General features: G+C 43.2%; 1 protein-coding gene across 2 annotated transcripts in view; it reads right to left on the bottom strand.

The window, feature by feature from the left end:
* Positions 1-2,969: 2,969 nt before the first annotated feature.
* osbpl5 (oxysterol binding protein-like 5) overlaps positions 2,970-19,403 on the bottom strand; it is a 38,125-nt gene continuing 21,691 nt past the window's right edge. For both annotated transcript variants that reach the window (XM_053426874.1, XM_053426875.1), the window contains 21 exons: positions 16,043-16,198; positions 15,726-15,799; positions 14,466-14,546; positions 14,031-14,132; positions 13,577-13,780; positions 12,860-12,944; positions 12,599-12,761; positions 9,718-9,931; positions 9,323-9,507; positions 9,107-9,188; positions 8,208-8,306; positions 7,940-8,036; positions 7,722-7,820; positions 7,152-7,249; positions 6,930-7,019; positions 6,625-6,761; positions 6,044-6,223; positions 5,799-5,928; positions 5,385-5,499; positions 5,022-5,124; positions 2,970-4,702 (listed from right to left, as the gene is read on the bottom strand). In XM_053426874.1, coding sequence (XP_053282849.1) covers positions 4,567-4,702; positions 5,022-5,124; positions 5,385-5,499; positions 5,799-5,928; positions 6,044-6,223; positions 6,625-6,761; positions 6,930-7,019; positions 7,152-7,249; positions 7,722-7,820; positions 7,940-8,036; positions 8,208-8,306; positions 9,107-9,188; positions 9,323-9,507; positions 9,718-9,931; positions 12,599-12,761; positions 12,860-12,944; positions 13,577-13,780; positions 14,031-14,132; positions 14,466-14,546; positions 15,726-15,799; positions 16,043-16,178 — 2,610 coding nt within the window. In that variant the 5' untranslated portion in view covers positions 16,179-16,198 and the 3' untranslated portion in view covers positions 2,970-4,566. The remainder of the gene's footprint in view (positions 4,703-5,021; positions 5,125-5,384; positions 5,500-5,798; positions 5,929-6,043; positions 6,224-6,624; positions 6,762-6,929; positions 7,020-7,151; positions 7,250-7,721; positions 7,821-7,939; positions 8,037-8,207; positions 8,307-9,106; positions 9,189-9,322; positions 9,508-9,717; positions 9,932-12,598; positions 12,762-12,859; positions 12,945-13,576; positions 13,781-14,030; positions 14,133-14,465; positions 14,547-15,725; positions 15,800-16,042; positions 16,199-19,403) is intronic.

The following is a 19,403-nucleotide window of genomic DNA, read 5'->3' as shown; positions in this document are numbered from 1 at the left end:
GAGTGTCACTCCTTCCGTCAGCCCCGAACACACTGTGGGACAACACAATGGTCCAGTGTGCACCCACTCCAAACATCCAGCTAACTCCAGAGAGTAGAACCAAGCTATGGAGGAGGAGATCCCCCTCTTGACCTCTACCCTGCTACTAAATCTGCCCAATCGGCTGTTTAGCCCCTCGTCTTCTCACCACAAGCTCCAAGGTTTCAGAAAAGATGCCAAAACGTGGCTTGAGGTAGAAACATTGGTGCCAAGTTGAATCTGACCAGTGTTGGCTCAGTGGTTTAGTAAAAAGACCATGGACTGTAAATAAAAATAGACGACACGTCTCCAATTCCTCCCACTATCCAGAAATGAAGCCAAAATTCTCTGGATATGAACATCTTGTTCCTTTGGAGCCAGAGTGTGAGCTGAAGCAATCAGGGGATGGAGCTGCAGCATAGGCTCGACCAATCAGAAGTCAGTCTCAGTTATCAAACATGACATTTAGCAACGGTTTTATAGCCTCAAATAACTGACATGCAATCAAAACTACCTTAAATGACAGAAACCATGTTTGAGAAAAATCTATTTGACGTGTGTGCTTTGACTTTTTAGTTTGGTCCATGTCCCATCCGTCAACATGAAGGAGACAGGGATTTAAGAGGTATACTGCAGCTGGCTTCACTTATCTGGGAGCTGTCATGTCACCTGTCGTTATGTCTGTTGCCTCCATAGACCTTTCAATCAAAGTGGAGAAAGAAAAAACTAAGAATCTACAAGGGTTCTATGAATCAGCGGCATCGCTACAGGCTGAATATCTGAACTATCACTAAATCCTTTAATGCAGCGTGAGCAACTTCTAACCCTTAACTGTGTAAAGTGACAAAAGGGGAATTCAGATCAGGCCGAGCCACACGACATCACACCACAGGATTCATGCAGCCACAGTGTTGATACTAAACCACAAACCCGTCCGTCTGCAGCACATTAATCTCTGTTTGGATCGACCTGACACTTTGACATGCCAGGTATTAACCTGATCCCACTTCAAAGACAAAAAAGAACTCCATCAATGTCTGTTATCACCATCAAATCCCCACAAGCAGCAAGAGGAAGTGAGAAATATGCCTTGATGACACACATGACACACATCGGATCCAAAACCTCTAAGTGAAGCCAAACAGGTCTCATTTTAATTTGTGATAAAAATACCAACACCCTCTTTCACCATGTCAAAGAGTTTGACGTTTTTGAGTGATCGTGCAAATTATCAATCAAACAGCAATGAAAACAAAACTTGCTTTGCTCAACTGACAAATAAGATACTGGTGCGTGACAGCAGTTGCGTGTGTGTGACTCTGCTTAATCTGTGTAATTGGTACTGAATAAGTCCGTAAAACACTTTTGGAGTCTCAGGGGTGAACAGTGTTGCAGCCAAATCCAAAACAATTGAAGTAACTGGTGAGTCCTTCTTTTCCTCCAGACTGCTCCTGTGGTGTCATCCAAGTGTAGGTGAAGTTCCTGTTGGTTTCAATGTGTTGGGCAGGAGACTGGTGTGTTTGCAGTGTTTGTGAGCTCTAGATTTCTGGATGGTTTTATAAACATGGGTGGGAACATTGGTTTCACAGGTTGGGATGCACATACACTAACATGCATGCTTGGTCCAAAGCACTCGTTTTTTATCCACTATAACTTTACATAGAAAACAGTAATTTGCTGCCATATCAATATTCACAAACCTGCATCGATAATCTTTCAAATTTATAAGTTCACTTTACTCATAGAGACACATTTCCAAATGTGTTGTCAGCTTCCCATTAAGCATCATAAACCCGGCAGCTGTTTCCAGTTAAATCCAGTATTAAGTTTTGTACAATGTCCAGCTACTGACTTTAATTTGATTGTTGCTCTTTTCTAAGCCACAACTTATTAGAGTAAGTTGTTTGTTGACAGTATGCAGGCCCCCGACACTATGGGGGGGGGCTCCGGAACACTACACTGGGGATTAAACTGTGTGTGGCAGATATGTTGATCCCCGTGTCTACCGAGAGATTTTCACCTGCTCAGGTTTAACCCTGCAGGGCTCGGGGCTCCACACAGTTTCCATGTTATACAAACACTCATCGCAGTTTTCATGTAGTTGTTCACGACATCGAGTCTCAGCTGCTGTCTTAATCTTTGCTGCTTCTACAGACTCAGGAGCTTTCTAGTTTAGTCTAATCCAACATTTCTTCCATGTCGTGAATTATTAGAATAATACTAAAATAAATGAGCAGATTTCCATGAATCTTGGAAGGATGTGTTGTGGGTCAAGGAGGGAGCCATTCAATATTTGTGCGGATTTGAATCATATCAACATTTTCAAAGTTTTCCCAAAGAATAATTCATGGATCTTGATAAAGAAAATCTGATAGATTTAGGAAACTGATGAGCAGCTTGATTAAACCTAAGAGGGCGGTTGAGCCTTGGCAGAGGTTCACACACTGCTGAGTTTGTTTGTTAGCAAGATTAAACAAAAACAGCTCGATGGATTGAAACTTGTTACAACAATGTGGTATTGGTTAGAATTGAACCCATTAACTTTAAGGTGCAGAGGATCAGGCTCATGGGGCAGATCCTGGATTTCTTTCACTCTATAATATTGAGAGCATTTTTCAAAAAGTTCCTTTATTTCTCAAGAGAATAATTCTTGGAACTTGATAAAAGACATCTGGTATTTTTAGGGTTGTAATATCTATAAGGAAGGGAAATTGGGTGCAGCTTGATTGAATTGAAGGAGACTGTTGGACCTTGATGGTGGTACGTTATCTAGTTGTAAGATAACATACCTTGGTTGACAGTCCCAGTATAAAGACCTTAAATTAACCACAGTAGCGTCTCCCTCTAGTGGTGAATGACAATACATTTCATCTGTAAACTGAAAGATTTCTCGATGTTTTGAACACCAGCAGATTTTCTTTATTAAAAGACATTAAAGAGTCCGGTCAGTGTCAGGCTTTAAGTATTTTTACTGTAGTGCTACAGTACGCAACAGGTATGCATGAAAACATCGGGCGACGTCATGTTCTCTGTAGTTTCATTCCATATAACAAAAGTATCTGGCAGGTAGAATCCCCACGGCATGGCAGTAGAGTAGAAAACAGGGAAATGAAAGAAAAAAAACAAGAATATACAAATAAAAGGTGTAAATAAAAGCATTCAAAGAGTCGAGATTCTTCATGTGCTCTCTGATTCTACTGGCAATTCAACCTTAGAGAAGCAAGCGCACAGACCTGGCCTCTTTTAGCACAACTTATAATGGCTTACTCGCACACATGTGCTCCCTCACACTGACATACACACACTGACATACACATCCATCCATGGGAGAGCGATTGTCACCCCTGGTCTCAGTCCTCCAAACTGAATTAGATTAGGAAAGTCTAGGTTAATCACCCAATAAATACATTCTGAAATCTCTTCTTTTTTTTAAACACAGACCGCTTGACAAATATATACAAAGTGATTAAAAGATAAAAGTAACTCATTACTAAGTGTTTACATCATAAAACAGTGAACATGAACATGGAGTGGACCGAGATGCACACACACAATCTCCTTCTATTGGGCCCAAGTATCCAATTTATTTGGCTCCACTCGTTCTCGCCCTTTCTTCAGCCACATTCTGCTTCTTTACATAACTGATTGTACACACGAGTGTCGTGGTCTGGACCAAAGCCTTTTGCTTTACTATCCTCCCTTCAGCTACGGCTCTACAGGCACACAAATTCAAAGACACTGTTTGGCTCTATGCCCCGCCTCGTTCCCATGATCCTTCCTTCTCGCAACGAACGCACACAGTGCTCCCTGTAAACAAGTACTCTTTGTTCTGTCAGATTATAAATACTGTTTTGGTAAAATCATCATCATCATTAAAAGACGAGACAGAGTGTATTTGAGTGCATATCGATACAAAACACAAAGAATTGCACTGTTGGAAGATTTTCCTTCTTCGTTTATATAGTTGCGTCTTTTCTTCCTCTTCTTCGTCTTCTTCTTTTTTGGCTTCAGCGTTAAGGCCCAAAAATCTGGAGTGGAAGGGGAGAAGGAGAAGTCCAAGAGGTGGTCTGCCTGCGCCCATAGGGCCCTACTGTGGACACGTACAACACACATACAAGCACACTCACAGATACACAGTATTACAGGGCGATATAAAAAGACACTAAGGAATGGTGAAACATCCTCTCTGTCATTTCTTTTTGTGAAATCATTCTTCATCATACATTTCATCTTCATATTCTAAATCTTTTCAGCCGTGCTTGTCTCTCATCCCTCCTTTCCTGTCCAAAGTGCGTGGGTGCCGGTGCTGTTTCAGTCTGGCTACACTAGGGGGTGCCGTTTCTCTCAGCAGATGACTGACAGGCGGTGGCTGTGTTTATTGCTATAATGTCTGTGCTCCTCCCTTCGTGGAGGAAACAAACGGGACAAAGTTGCCCTCCTGACACTGATCTGAGGTCTTCCCCCCACTGCTGATTAGAGTCTGTGCTTTCTGGAAGGATCTCTTGTCAAATCAGTGCTGGAAGGAAACTCCCTCCCTGAGGAGCAGGCTCAGGTGAAGACGTAGTTGAGGAGGAGCTGAGAGAGGAGCAGAACACAGAGGATGAGACAGTGGCGGCCTGTTAACGACACGCCGTCCTCTGTCTCCCTCTGACGAGCCAGCTGACGACTCAGGACCACCAGATTCCTGCAGGGAGAGAGAGAGAGAAGGGTCAGACTCAAGTGTTCACAACCTGGGGGACGGGAATCCTGTAGGAGCCCCAGGATTAAACTCTCAAGATGAAGTTATTTTATGAGCTTTGGCAGGTTCAGAGAAATTTCCAGTTACAGTGATCTACAGCTGTGCCCCGAGATGAAGAGTATCAAGTTAACAGTTTAATGGTTTAAGAATCTTGAAACAAAAACATTGGCAACGAGTCTAGAACCTGCAGTAAAATCATCACAATAAAAAAATCTATCAAAATCTGCCCAGTAGAAAACACAATATGTGTGTGTGTTGCTTTCACCTCTGAATATCCTGCTGCGTCTTCTGTATGGATGTGATGGAGGCTTCCATCAGGGCCATGTCCTTTCCGTCTTTACTGCACCGGGCACACTGGTTTGAAAATCCTGGACACAAGACGTGTGGGAAAATGAAGTTAGAATTTTTTTTTAGCAAATTAAAGTGCGTCGCTTACATTTTGGGAACTTGGGGATATTTGGGTTCGTGGTCACAACTTCAACCGGTTGATTGAGGGTTAAGACTTTGTTAGAGGTAATGTTGAGGTTAGTCATTCAGGTGTGATGGTTAAAGGTTGAAGCTAAAAGGCTAGATGATTCATTATATCAACGAATGCATTCTCAGTACAAATGTGTGAGTGTGGACCCACCTTCATTGTCTGAGGACTCCTGTGTGGGTTCAGGTGTGGTGCTGCTGCTCTCTGTGTTCTGGCTGCAGCTGGACGGTTGGCTGCTCGCCTTCCTGTGCTTCCCGTTCACCTCAGCCTGAGGAGACGAGGAGGAGGCTCAACATTGTTAACATGTTCAAACTTCCTAGCTGACAAATTGATAGTGAACTGCTGGTTCAACACTCTCTGAATATCAATCAAGCAAATACTCTATATGAGAAAGTGAGGAATAAAATGGCTTCTCAAACTACTCCTGCATTTTTAGAGCACCTAAATATCAGGGACAGTTTGGTATGACAGGAAGTGAAGCAGCCTTCATTTTGATTAAGGTTCTGTGACCCAGGATCAATAATACAGTAGCTCGGCTCCAGCTAAGGTGTGAGAGATTGGTCTGACCTTCTGTTGGCTGGTCCAGCTGTGGCTGTACGACAGCTCACTGTGTTGCCTCTGGCGTTTCTTGTGCGTCTGAATCACTCCGTCCTTCTCGAACTGAAACAGGCAGCGCTCAGGGTCCCACGGCCGCGTGCTGCCAAACACGACATTATATTATCTCCACATCCCTTGTTTTGGTGACTTGAAATGTTAACGACGTTTCTGAGATTGCCTGTGTTTTATTTGTTTGAGTGTGTGAGTGTTCTTACTCCATGTGACTGTAGGTCCAGTCGGAGGTGATGGGGTCCTGATTGAAAAGTCTTGAGGTATAGGCTTTGTCTCCTCTCTCCCTGGCCTCTCGCCGCTGAGCCTCCTCCAACACAAACTTTTCCTGGGTGGCCCTCATCTGGTCCCGATCCCCAATGGCACTGGTCACATGCTGCCACAGTCTATCAACACACACACAGTGACATTAGATCCAAAGGTTGTAATTCAGTGGTGTATTTGTAACTGTTTACATGATATTATGGAAAAAGACAAATTGTTTTTCTTGAGAGGAATTAACTTATTAATCTCAGGCTAGACTTGTTATAGACCAGAGAATTAATTTACCTTGTCAAACACATGTGTAATTAATATCAATAATGACAGCATTTCTTTTAGGAGCGTCAGAACTCTGGTATTGTCTAAGCTGACACATAAAAGCCAGTATTAATGGTAGTAGATACAATGTGCTTAACCTGCAATGACAAGTCAAAAATATTTGACTGTGAAAATGTCTTTAACGCTCTTTTCATGTCTGTTGAGTTCAAATTGAGGATTAATTCAATACATGGATGATGTTGTTTACCTTTCAGACTCGAACTCTCCCTGCTGGTCGATCCGTACCACTTGTCTCTTGAGCCGACTGTTGCGGATGTCCGCACTCGGGTTCCACAGCGACTCCTGCTGGCCGGAGCGCTTTTCATGAATGAACACCTCACTGTCCTGATTATAACAAAGACGGAAAGAATCTCAGCCTTGTAACACAAATCAGCTCATCACTACTTAAACGTGCCAATCAATGTTACAGGTTACAGGCTCCCTGTGAGGCTCCTGTAGTTCATGAGTCTCCTTTCTGCTGCTGCAGGCTAGAACAGAGTTTAAAGCTCTCACCCAATGTCCATCAACAGTGGCCATCAGTTCCTCTCCGACAACGATCTTCCCGCTGATCTGATTCACGGAGCAGGAGCCTCCAAGGAAAGGCTGCGGTCAAAGTGATCAAACACCTTTATTCCAATTACTGTGAGGCACCAGCTGCTAAACAGTCAATCAACTAATATGATGCAAGAAAAACAACTAGTCAAAGTAACTTTGGTTAAGGAATACAAATTGTACCTTTAGTTTGAACTCCAGCTCTGTGAAACATTTGGTTTTCTCACACTCGATGGTGACCTTCCCTCCCAGCTCCAGTGTCATGGTGCCGTACAGGATACCTGCAGGTGGCAGAATCACAGCATCAGATCCACAGTGATGATATGTGAGCGGGTTCGTTTGATTGGATGGGAAAACAAGATACTTTCAAACATCCTCAGAGTCCACACTCGGTGAATAAAGACATTTGACCTGATTTAGATTCCACAGATCATACATGTCTGATTTTACAGGAGCTCAGACATATGCAAAAATTACAGCCCACAGATGAGTAGATAGATTTCATTGAATCTGCGGTCGATGAGTTTGAAGATTGACCTCCTGTACTCACTGTACTGAAGCTATGTTTGATAATGTACGTGTGACATGGAGGATTGTTTAATGTCTAAGGCAGACAAACCTCTATATGATTATTATATCTAAAGAGATGATGCTGTATGAAGGAGATCATGTTTACTCAGGGACACTGAAGCCCTGTGGTTCAGCAACAAGAACATAAACAGATCAGTAAATATGAATGACAATCTCTATTACCTTTGCAGTGAGCATAGGGCATTGTGATGACATACTCCTCATCTCTGCTGAAGAACAGCAGCTTTGCTTTTCCATCGAGAATAGCAGACAGAGAGTTTCCTACAGAAGAGCGACAGAGAAAATCACAGTTCAAGAAAAGAGCCTCCTTAAAAAGCTTCCACTGACAGACAGTTACTGTTCCTCTGAAGGAACGCTTGGATCTTTTATTAGCTACGTACCATAGAACTTGGACTTTGCCAGGATGCTTCCACTAATAGAAAAACCATCTTTCCTATTGCAGATGTAAAAAGCAGAGATGGGCGGATGGTGGGACACCTGGCAGAGAAAAGGGAGAGAGCGGTGTCACATACCCCCTGGCATGTACTACATTTTACACTTGCTGCATTTAATAGGTGTGGGTTTGCCAAATTGAGCAAAATATTTCACACAAGGGAAGAGTCTTGTTAGGTGTATTTACATTCTTTCTAGCTAAGAATGTGGTTTCACCTGTTCAGCTATATAGAAAGTGCAGCTGTCCGTGTCAGGGTGAAGCCAGCAGCAGCGGAAGGTCTCCCCCAGGATTGGGTTGTAAGGTTTCTTCAAACCCTGGAAAATCCAAAACACAGACAGATGTGAGAATCATCTGCCACAAACTGTTTTCTGTCTCAAGTTGAGCTGAGGACCAATTACCCTGCAGGTAATCACCGGACCAAAGAGGCTTCACTGATGACACTTTAACAGTTAAATCAAATAAGCGTCACAATGGAAATAATGACTCCTTCATTGGACTCAATAATTCAGCAGGTAAACTACAGTATTGATAAATGTTGCTCTAATGAGAGGTTATCAATATTCTACCCATCCCTCTGCAGTGAGTCTGTTAGCAGTAGTCAGACAACATCATTAGTTGTCATAGGTACATGTGGGATGTTTTGCTGTGGGGGTTGAAGGCGTACTGTGATTGGCCGGTGAGCCCACACGCACGCAGCATGCTCTCATGGGCAAACAGGTGGAGCTGAGCGAATCACTATGCTGCACACAGCTCAATAATGAGGTGAGATTTAACCAATATGCGGCGATCAATGTTGATACTGTGACGGACCACTCGAGATAAATCAACGTATGGGAAACATTTGAAAGAAGCTAAATGCTGTTAAGCTGTGTACAGGACATTGATTTGTTTCTTTCTACAAACTGTAGTTATCAGAGTAACCTTTCTGTCAGATCGAGCAGTAATGGGAAGCAGCTAGAAGATTTTAAATACTATAAAGATGGCCGACTTGTTCATCATCATTATCCCCAAAACAGCTGTTGCAAAATGAGGGCTCATCCTGTGAACAGGGTTGGCATATTTAAAATCCATTATGATTAAACTAACAAGCCAAGTCGGTGTGAACGAACCTTACCTTAGGCTTCTTGTAGAAACCAGACAAGTACCATCTCAAAACCTGCTTGATCCGACCATAAGCACTCTCCTCCAGCGCAGCTCTGTGGTGATGAGATGTCAGACACGATTATAAAAAAAGATTCTTCCATCTGTCTTTGTTTGAAAAAACTCAATGTGCACACACACACACAGACACAAAGACACACGCGCACACACACAGTATACAGTTACTGACTGTGAGAGCAGATCAGCGTGGAAGTAGTAGTCAGACAGCTTGTCCAGGAAGGAACGTGGCTCCAGGATGAAGGTGGGCAGCACCACCTTGGACAGGTCCATTCCCGGCCGCAGCTGCTTCAGCAGGGTCCAGATCAGGCCCTTGTTCTCCTCGGATACAGTTTCAACCTGGGACGCCTCCCCAGCCTGAGGTGACAAATGGAGGGAGGGTTGCATAAACGCCTCGTGGTCGCATGGCTGGTTCTCTGCTCAGAGACCAGGGTTCAAGCAATTATATTTAATACTAATATATGCCTACTGGGGTAAGGGTGCTGATCTACAGAACTAAAGACTTACAACTCAAACTAAGGGAGAGCTCTCAACGTATGTACTGTCACAGTAAACCTGGTGCCTCACCTCAGCCATCTCCTCTGCGCTCTGCTCTACATAGGCTGTGGCCTGTGGCCCGGGGGACAGCTCATCTGATTGGTCCATGTCACTCTCCTCTGTCAGCCGACCACCGTTCTCATTGGGCGTGGTGTCCCAGTCGTCGTGAGCCTCGCGCTCTGATTTGTCTGAAAAGCCGTCATGCTCCATGTGGTGATTGCCCAGCAGCACGCCGTCATTCAACCTAATAGTGAGAGAGGACAGGTGAACAGAAAGGTTAGAGCAGTGTCAAGCAATCCTGATATTGAATCTGTGATGTTATCTTGTATCCGCCTCCTCGTGATGAGCAAGTTCACTGCATTAGACACCATCTACAAAAAATACCTGGTTGATCAGGAGGGTCTGAATGTGATAAATATGACCTGACTGGTTTCCAGCACAAGCCTACAACCTCTTTCTCCCTCCTTCCACATCTCCCACTTACCTGGTCTGAATGAGGCTGATACACAGGCAGGATTTGCAGTATTTTATTTTGCTCACATACACAAACACCCTCACATGCATTCTTTCATAGATTTGTGTCAAACACATAAGTTATCATTTTCAAATCATGCACACAAACACAAACCCAGACCACAGACGTGTCAGCGATTTGACAAAGAGAACAAAGTTTACAAAAAGAGAAATAGAGATAAAAACCGATTCTGAATGGTCAAAGAAAAGAGAAGTGAAAATGAGAGGGGAGAGGAAGACAGGAAGAGGGATGTGATTGCTAAAAGGGAACATGATTATTCAAATCCTACAGCCATTATACAAGGCCAGAAAATGGACACCTGGGTGCACAGCGCACATCACAAAACGCACTCAGGGACATTCAGAGAAGGGCAAACAAGAAGAAAGGAAAAACAGGTCTTCGTCATATGTTTTACTCAATGGTTTTAACTTAAATATTTCACAAATGCTCCACAGTTTCAGTCCAAATGAAAACAGTCAAACATTATGACAGTTTAGGACATGTAGTGTGTTTCAAATGTGTGCAAAACCCCACAAGAATCAGCCTGTTTATCCAAACAACAAATGGCAGAGTGTTAATTTGTCAAAATGCCCGAGGGCTCGACGGACCTGAAGAGTCACATTCCTGCACGCGGTGTGAATTACCAACCGACCAGTAACGTTATTTATTAACTCAAGCACGCCTTTGAACAGTAACAGCTTTCCTTACCTCAGAGACATAGAGCACACGGACAAACTCTTTCCCAGGAATCAAAACACCACCAGTGATGTCAGCAGTAAATCCAAACACAGACGAAGCCGCTCCTTATCTCCTCTGCTTTCCGCTGGAAAGGTTTTTTAATCTACAGACTAAAACGGTGCTGTGTCGCTTCCTCGACACCGGCACACCTGCTTCCTGAATGTGCGTGTGCAGTTTTCTATCTGTGTGAGTGTGTGTGAGTGTGTGTGCGTGCGCGCGCGTGTGTGTCTGTCGATTAATGCTGGCAACGGCTGTGTTTCTGCCCTCCCTTTCTGGGTGGTGTATGTTTCACATTCTACTCCATCTTCCTGCTCCTCTGTCAGTCATGTGATCGTACAGGCTGCTGTGATTGGCTGAGAGAGGAGCAGGAGAGGAGGGAGAGCTACAATATATGGCCAGAGGGCGGTTGAGCCATGGAGGAGGGAATAAAAGGAGGAGGAGGAAATGGACGTGTAATGTATGACGGCAATGCTGACATTGCTCATGAAACGACTGAAATCACTTAAAAAAACTGACAATCGTAAACTGTATCCCAGACAAATAATGCAATCACCACAAAAGCAAACAGGATATGACTTTCTATCAACAGGGCCAGTTAGAGAAACTCCATACACAACGTGGGCAGGTTGTACATTGTGTTTTAAATTTGGTGCTTTTTGAAAAACAACAAATAGTTAATTTCTCTTTCACAGGTCAGTTCAGCTACATCATGGGGGTTGATGGCCTTGTTTACCACCACATTTAAAGTAGTTGATGAGGAAAAACTACTGATTCACTCATTCACTTTCCATTTCAGCCACATTCTGATACTACTCATCTAATACATTTATTTACATTTAAAAGTCTGCTAATAAAACAGATTATGTTATAGACAATATAAATGTCAGCTGAATATAAGGGGCCTTACAAGTTCTGGAAGGCTTTGAAATCCCAGCAAGTTGTATGAGGACAGAGTCTCTACCATCTAATATTAGACTGGTCTGTTTTTCTATTCTACAGTGAAGTCAGGGAATAGAACTAATATATTTAGCCAGGACACGTGGTTTTTAAAATTGACCATTAGACTGAATGAATAGTCTCCTTATGATCCAGAGCCGGTTGCCTGGGGCAACTGAGCAGCTACTTATTACAGGAGGATCTGTTTTCCTTCATGTCTTTGTTGATATCACAGCACAGAAGACAATTATGCTAAAATTATGTTTTAAAAATATGCATACCTGCCTCAATGATTACAATCTCAACTGAACCAGACATGGAATAATGGAGACGTGATTTGCAGTTGTAATTTCAGTTGTAAGACCAACTGGAAAAGAGTTTGTCTAATGTCTATATTCAATGTGTTGCTGTGTTTAAAACATCCATTTCAAAAATGCGGAGATTAGGTTTGATACGCCGACTTCCAAATTCAATAATTACACAGGTAGATCTACAAAGCTAACACACCTAATGTTGTCTGCTGAATTGGGGACCATCTGGACACCATTTATATGTTTGGCAGCAATGCCAACAGTCAAGTGCATGAATTGACAAACAAAACAACCTGATAGTGATTACAGGAAATATAGATCCTCCAATAACACGCAATACATTTTAAATTGTTTTTAAATTGTATTAGACAGGTTTTGAGTACACAGGTGTATCTGAGTATATTTTACTCACTGTAGCAACTCTGTCTCAGTGAGTGCAGTAGACTGCAGTAGCTGAAGTATATGGGAGGACTCTGAAGACGTGCTGATATCTCCTTCTCTCCCTGCTTTGGCTGTCAGCTTGTAGAGACTGGAGCAGCTGAGAGCCAGCTCCAGGGCATCCATCCAGCATCGGCCTGGAGAGACGGACATATTTTAGAGAGGGGAAGGAGTACCTCCAATAATGCATGAGTGAACGCGTCCAACCAAAACAACAACACCACACTAGACTCACCATCCGACTCTGAGGCAGCTCTGAAGATTAGGTAGTTGCTGGGTAGAGGCTGCGTGATGGAGCCAACGGTCTCTCCTTTGGGACCCTGAGCATATGGATAAAATGGTGACTCACGCGTCACATTGCTTCAGCTTTGTTTTACCAACAGAACTAAATGCCTCTCTTAAGGGCCATATTTCAGAATGTAATAGAAAATAGGACAGGATGGGGAATATCACTTGTAGAGAACTGAACTGGAGAATTATTACCTAGAAATGAAAAATGGGAGTTAAAAAAAACTGCAAACAAAACGGAAGAAAACACAATTGCTCGTTTTCATCATTCAATGCTTTTGTATTACTTTAGAATATTTTAACTAAAAGCTCCAGTCATAAAAATATTTTTTTATAGCTTCAGTGCAGAACAATTTCATGAGCAGCTATTAATTCCTTATTAGTAACAGTACATTCATTTCTTAGCTACATATCATATCAGCCATGTCTCTTTTTGATACTCCCATTAGGAGGCACTCAAGAATTTCCCCAATCTCGGGTTGTAGAGGCATTAGTATAAGAATAACAAAAACTGGTTTGATTGATACTAACATCTAAACATTGTAGAATCAATTTAATTGATATCTTAGTCTGTCTCAGTATGTCGTCTTAGTAATATGTTTCTCTGGATCATTTTTCACCACTGTGTTCACAGTAGGTCAGTGAGCCTACAGCCATGTCTGACCTTAATAGCCCAGACAGATTTGTCCAGCGGATGGTAGAGCTTGAAACAGAAACCGTCCTTCTTTGAAGGTCTCTCGATCAGCTTGCATGCACTGAGGAGGATGGTGCCCACCCAGTGGTCTGTTTTGGGGGTCTTATAAATCAAAAGAACTCCAGGCTTCAGGGCACACCACAACTTGGTCCAACTCTTTAAAGAGCCTCGGATCTAAAGAACGATGAGGGATGAGAAGAGATCATTTTAGGATAGTAACACGAAGGTAACCCAACAAATATGATGCATCTTACAAAACACAATGGGAATTAAATGTAAATTGAATACAAAAATCTTCTAAGCAGCAGAACTGTTCAAGTGTTGCAGAAGTATTTGTAACAAATAAAATCTCTAAATGACAGATGATAGACAAAAGTCATCACAGTTTGTTTGTCTGTGTAAAACTGAAACTAAATCCACGCACCTTAAGCCAGTTTGCCATGATGACAACACTGGGGTCCTTTAGTGCAGTGAACAGTTCTTTAGCTGCCCGTTTCTTCTCTGTCCTGTAATTCTGCTTTTGGACCTGAGAGACAAAAGACACACATGAATGAGTCATCAGTCTCAGTGGTCAGAGGACTGGTGTGAAAGGGCCACTAGGTGGAGGCAGAGTCAAACACAACACTTGCATTCATACAGACATCCTGTTGCCTCTGGTTTTCAGTAACATGATTCATTATTTTATGCTGTATAAAGGGGTACACAGTAAAAATATTATTCATGGACATGTTTTAATAAAAGATCCCAAATGGCTTGTGTACATTTGACCCACTGAGCGCAGAGTGAGCTAAACTAAACACACGTTGATGCTCAACATTTCTCACAGTCATACCAAGCGAGGAGGGGACATGTCATGTACCTTGAGAGACTCCTTCCGAGCCAGCTTCTCTGTGGGGGAGGGGCACTCCTTCTCAACACCATTAAACATCCTGGACTCAGACTTCAGGAGAGAGCAGAGAAGACGATCAGAGGGGATGAAGAGGAGGGAGATAGGATATAAAACAAAGAAACATTTGCTGTATAAATCTGATTTAAAAGTAGTTTAATGATGATTATGATAAATGAAGTGTCCTGCAATAAGACTTAACTTGTTTGATTTGCTTGCATTATAGGTAGCACATTATTTAATTGATCCCTTTGTCACAGAGCACATTTGTGCTTCGAGTGAAGCAGGTGGGCGGGCCCTCAGTAAAGCCACTTAGCTGGAAGTCAGTTCTGCTGTTGTGACCACAAACCCACTGACTTCCTTGGTTAGACAGCAAAGTGAAATGACTGTTTTAGGGTCTCCACTGATCACAGATCAGAATCTCACTCGTTATGTGTTTTCACTGTCTAATATGAATTTACATAACCACCTTTTCTGTGTGCCCATAAACAAAATGACTCAATATTATTTGGTGAGCCCACATAGGCACTTAGGCTGATCTGTTTGTGTTAATAGATGTAATTTCTTAAACATAGTAAACACTACGATCTCAGTCTCCTTTTTTCCTATTAGGGCTTCCATGATGGAAAATAGGGCAAAAGGCCACGGATGCAGCTGCACATGTGAATTATTTGGAATTTTTCCACGTATAAATAGGCAATCCTGCGAGATGGAGCCAGACAAAGTGACGAGAGGAGAAGAGACGAGACAAAATGAGATTACACAGGTGGCCAGTGGAAACCTTTATTGACCAGTCGTAATTAGTATGACTAAAGACTGGAAATATATTGTTAGGACACACACAGCATAAGCATGATAGGCAGCGCTGGGACAATAAATGCCTGAGCTGCCAAATAAATGGCTTGTGGTGCTACAGACACAGCTCCCACCATGGCCCTCATACACAACAATGTGTTGTTGTGTCATAACTTAAAAATGTTAGTTACTCCTATTTTCGTAAGAGTTTTATTTTTACCAGAACAAAGAAATATGTTGCCCTGATGTTAAAGGACTTCCTCTAAAAACAATGCATCAACAATTTTAGGTCAGTCCACTTAAAAGTCCCGTTTGTGTTTTAGGTTGTTCATACTCTGGTCGATGAGAAGAAAAGGAATGATCACAGAATACAAAGGTGAAGGCTCCGTGCTACAGAGAAGTGTTAAGGAGCCAACCAACCACGTACTGTGTTCTTACCGTGCTGCCTGGTGATTGGGCAGGACTAAGTTCATTACTCAGCATGGAGAGGCCGTTCCTGTCTGTCTCACTGCCTGGTGGGAACCCACAACACACATCACATACAAATGAAGTCAGTGAATCAACCTGCTGACAGACAGTTAAAGCATGGCAGCCCCAGAAGCACCGAATAAGCAGCAGCTGAGGTTGGTGGATTTTCATACGAATCAGTACAGTGCAACAAAGTCTGCTGGGATCCACCAGCATATGTCATTGAAATATCAGATTTTTTCCTCTTCACATCCCACATGTCTGCTTTGGCCTCTTGAGTCGTTTACCTGGGCTGAGGTCATAAAGATCGTTGTCTCCTCCATAAGACAAGTTCCGGGTGAGGGTGCGGGGGTCAATTTTGGGTGGGGAGGTGGCGTTGGGGCACAGAGAAAACCTCCGATGGAACAAATTCTCCTCCTTCATCCTGACAACCTGCTCGTCCTCTGCAGCGGGAGAAGCACAAGGGGAAGAGAGGAGGGAAGAAGAAAATTCTGATTAAAATCCAAAAGATTTCAAATATTATTCTGATATGTTCAAGTATTAGAGTTTACCAACATTTCAATGATGTAATTCATCCTCTAATCGTGTTTTTTATCCTGAATCTGATTGTTGTGGTTTTCTATCTCAGACTCTGAGCTCTCAAATGCCATCCTAGATCTGTGTATCTGGACCCCCACCTTCTCTCTTCACTCCTACACTAACAAAGACCCCCACTGTATGAGGACATGTCAGCCTGTCAACATAATGGTGCTGTGCGTGGCAGTGACAGGCGGTTCAGACTGCACATTGTTAGAGTATATGACAGACAGAGGCCCCACCAAGTCCCAGTGTCCACAGAGACTCACTGTCCAAGATCGACACCCACCGACTTTACCACTACTCGTCCATCCTCCACATCCTCTGCAAAATTACTTCACTCAAAAGACAAATAATGTTCGTCTTCACTCGACAAGGAGCCAGTCCACAAATAAAGCACTTGACAAAAGGGGGAAACGCAGCCACTGCAGACGTGTGCATGATGAAGCTGTGGCTCTGCAGCTTCCACCGTGCTGTGGTCAATTTGCAGAGGTGAGTGGATGAGTCATATTTTAAGGTCACCATGCCCACATCAAGTGGACACACACACACACACACACACACACACACACACACACACACACACACACACACACACACACACACACACACACACACACACACACACACACACACACACACACACACACACACACACACACACACACACAACACAAACACACACAAACACACACACACACACACACAGAGAGAGAGACAGACAGACAGACAGACAGATAAGACCCTCTGACTTGCAGCCTGCAGACCAGTCTAAATGTCTTCAACATCAGGCAACAGAGAGTAAATTTACATCATCACAACTGATCTACAAACTGAGAAAAACTTCACAGGAAATCATCACGTAGATGAATCAAAAGCTTCCACAAAAGGTCAAGCGTTTGTCCAGCTGCAAATGACCTTTGCCCTTTTGACCATCATAGTGCAGCTTAGATCACTCCCTCTTTTCAGCTGTGTAAACACAGAAACCAAGCAGGAAAACACGTACTTTACATGAGACTGCACGCACAGACAGAGCTGTACAAGTCTTCTGTGAGGATGTGTTGTTAACATGTTTTTTTTGCATGAGGCACACTTCGCCCCTATGTTCCAGTTTTTACCTACTAACAACTTTTGAACTATCCATACAACTGCATCACAGCTTTTTTGCAGACTGATGATTATACTTCTTCAAACAGGTGGTGAGCTGATCATTGAAAATCAGAGCTGACGGCCAAACACAGAGTTTAATGGAGCGTAGCTGTTAACACCTGGGACTGTCTGGACGCACACAATGTGCTCTGCTCTGATCAATATAATCCTGTTCATTTTCTCTCAGTGCACAAACAAACACACACAGCAGTGGAGACCCTCTGACTCACAGCCTACAGACCAGTCTTGCCTACAAGTCCTCAATTACAACATCAGGGAACAGTGTGTTACATAAAATTCATTCATAGGAGGAGTGTTCACAGACTGATTCATCTTTTTAACTCTCCCACATTTTTCAGCTGTGATTACAAAGGTGCAAGTGCAGTGTTTATGCCAGTAAGTGATAGAGATGAAACATGTGGGTTGACAATGACCTGAAACCGAAATTGGAAACCGCATGTGGTGCTGCAGGAGCTGCAGTGGTTAGAAAGTGGTACCCTCCCTCTAGAAGTATGTACATGTTCGTATTAAAAATACACCGGAACACTCACATCCGTGTACGCGTCACACCACTCCCTGCTTCCCTCTGTGACTCATTCTCTCAACCGCCACACTCTCCTCTCTTTTCTGATCTTGCAATCTCCTCTGTGCATTTATTCTTCTTGCCCTCTGCTCTTTTGTCCTTTCAAAGAGCTACAGCAATGGAAAACCAAGATATGAGTCTGAAAAGGTACATTTATTTCTCTTCGAAAAAAGGAGCCTTATTTGTCCTTGAGGGGCAGGTCTATAAATAGCCTTCTATTGCTGCAGTGCATGCGTGTATGTGTAGTACAGGGCTGAACCCTGAGTGGGTTGCAGGCTGCATGGAAAATTGCTGGAGGCATTAGCATTACACATCAGTGCGCACAATGGACCGCCAAACTGTACAGACGGACGCACACGTACACACAAAATCCATATATCAGCTACAATACAGGCTGGTCAAAATGCGGGCAGACACACAACCTGACAGGACAAACCAACCACAGCTGGTTCTCACAGCTGCAGGGAGAAAGACTGTGTATGGGATGAGCACATTACGCAGTCTAGACTGAGCCCGGGTGTGGCATCCATTGCCGACTTGTGTTGTGTGTGGGCCTGTTAGTTAAGGATATAAAGGACATGCCAGTAGTGTTTGGGTGTGTGTGTGCTCTGTGCATACAGAATACATACACACCCAAACACTGCATTATCTGCCGTGTTGCTGCAAACCAGGAGGATTACACATGCACATGATGTAGCGTCAAGGAGGAGAGAAAAATATGCTTCTCTCCAAATAGCCAATCCCTGCAGCAGCGGTGGAGCAGGCTGCATTCAGTGCGCATCTCACACACACACACACACACACACACACACACACACACACACACACACACACACACACACACACACACACACACACACACACACACACACACACACACACACACACACACACACACACACACACACACACACACACACACACACACACACACACTAGAAGTTGTGCTTGAATTAGAGACCGCACCAAAATAGTTAAGTGTGTGAGAGAGAAAGCATCACATTCATTCACATCTGTGGGTGTGTAAATGTATGCGTAACAGTCTGCCTCTCACTGCAAAGCACTGCCCGACTGAAAAGTGTTCAGTGCTGTGTAATTCCCACACTCAGCAACAGCCACAGCAACACTCTTTTCAAGTCATTCATTCAAGTAACAATCTGCAATAAAATAATCTGTTTGTGATGCTAAATATATGCTGGGTGCATGAACACGATGTTCTTCTTACAGGAGATCAACAGTTAAAATATTAACACGGCATGATCAAAATTAAATGAGGACACACTGAGTGGTTTTCCATGTCCAGAGATCCATCTTTGGCTGCTGTGAAGTCAGAGATGCAG

This window comes from Pleuronectes platessa, chromosome 7 (genome assembly GCF_947347685.1).
Source record: "Pleuronectes platessa chromosome 7, fPlePla1.1, whole genome shotgun sequence".
Taxonomy (NCBI): Eukaryota; Metazoa; Chordata; class Actinopteri; order Pleuronectiformes; family Pleuronectidae; genus Pleuronectes; species Pleuronectes platessa.
The sequence above is the reverse complement of the archived record's forward strand: the minus strand, read 5'-3'. Positions and strand labels throughout refer to the sequence as shown.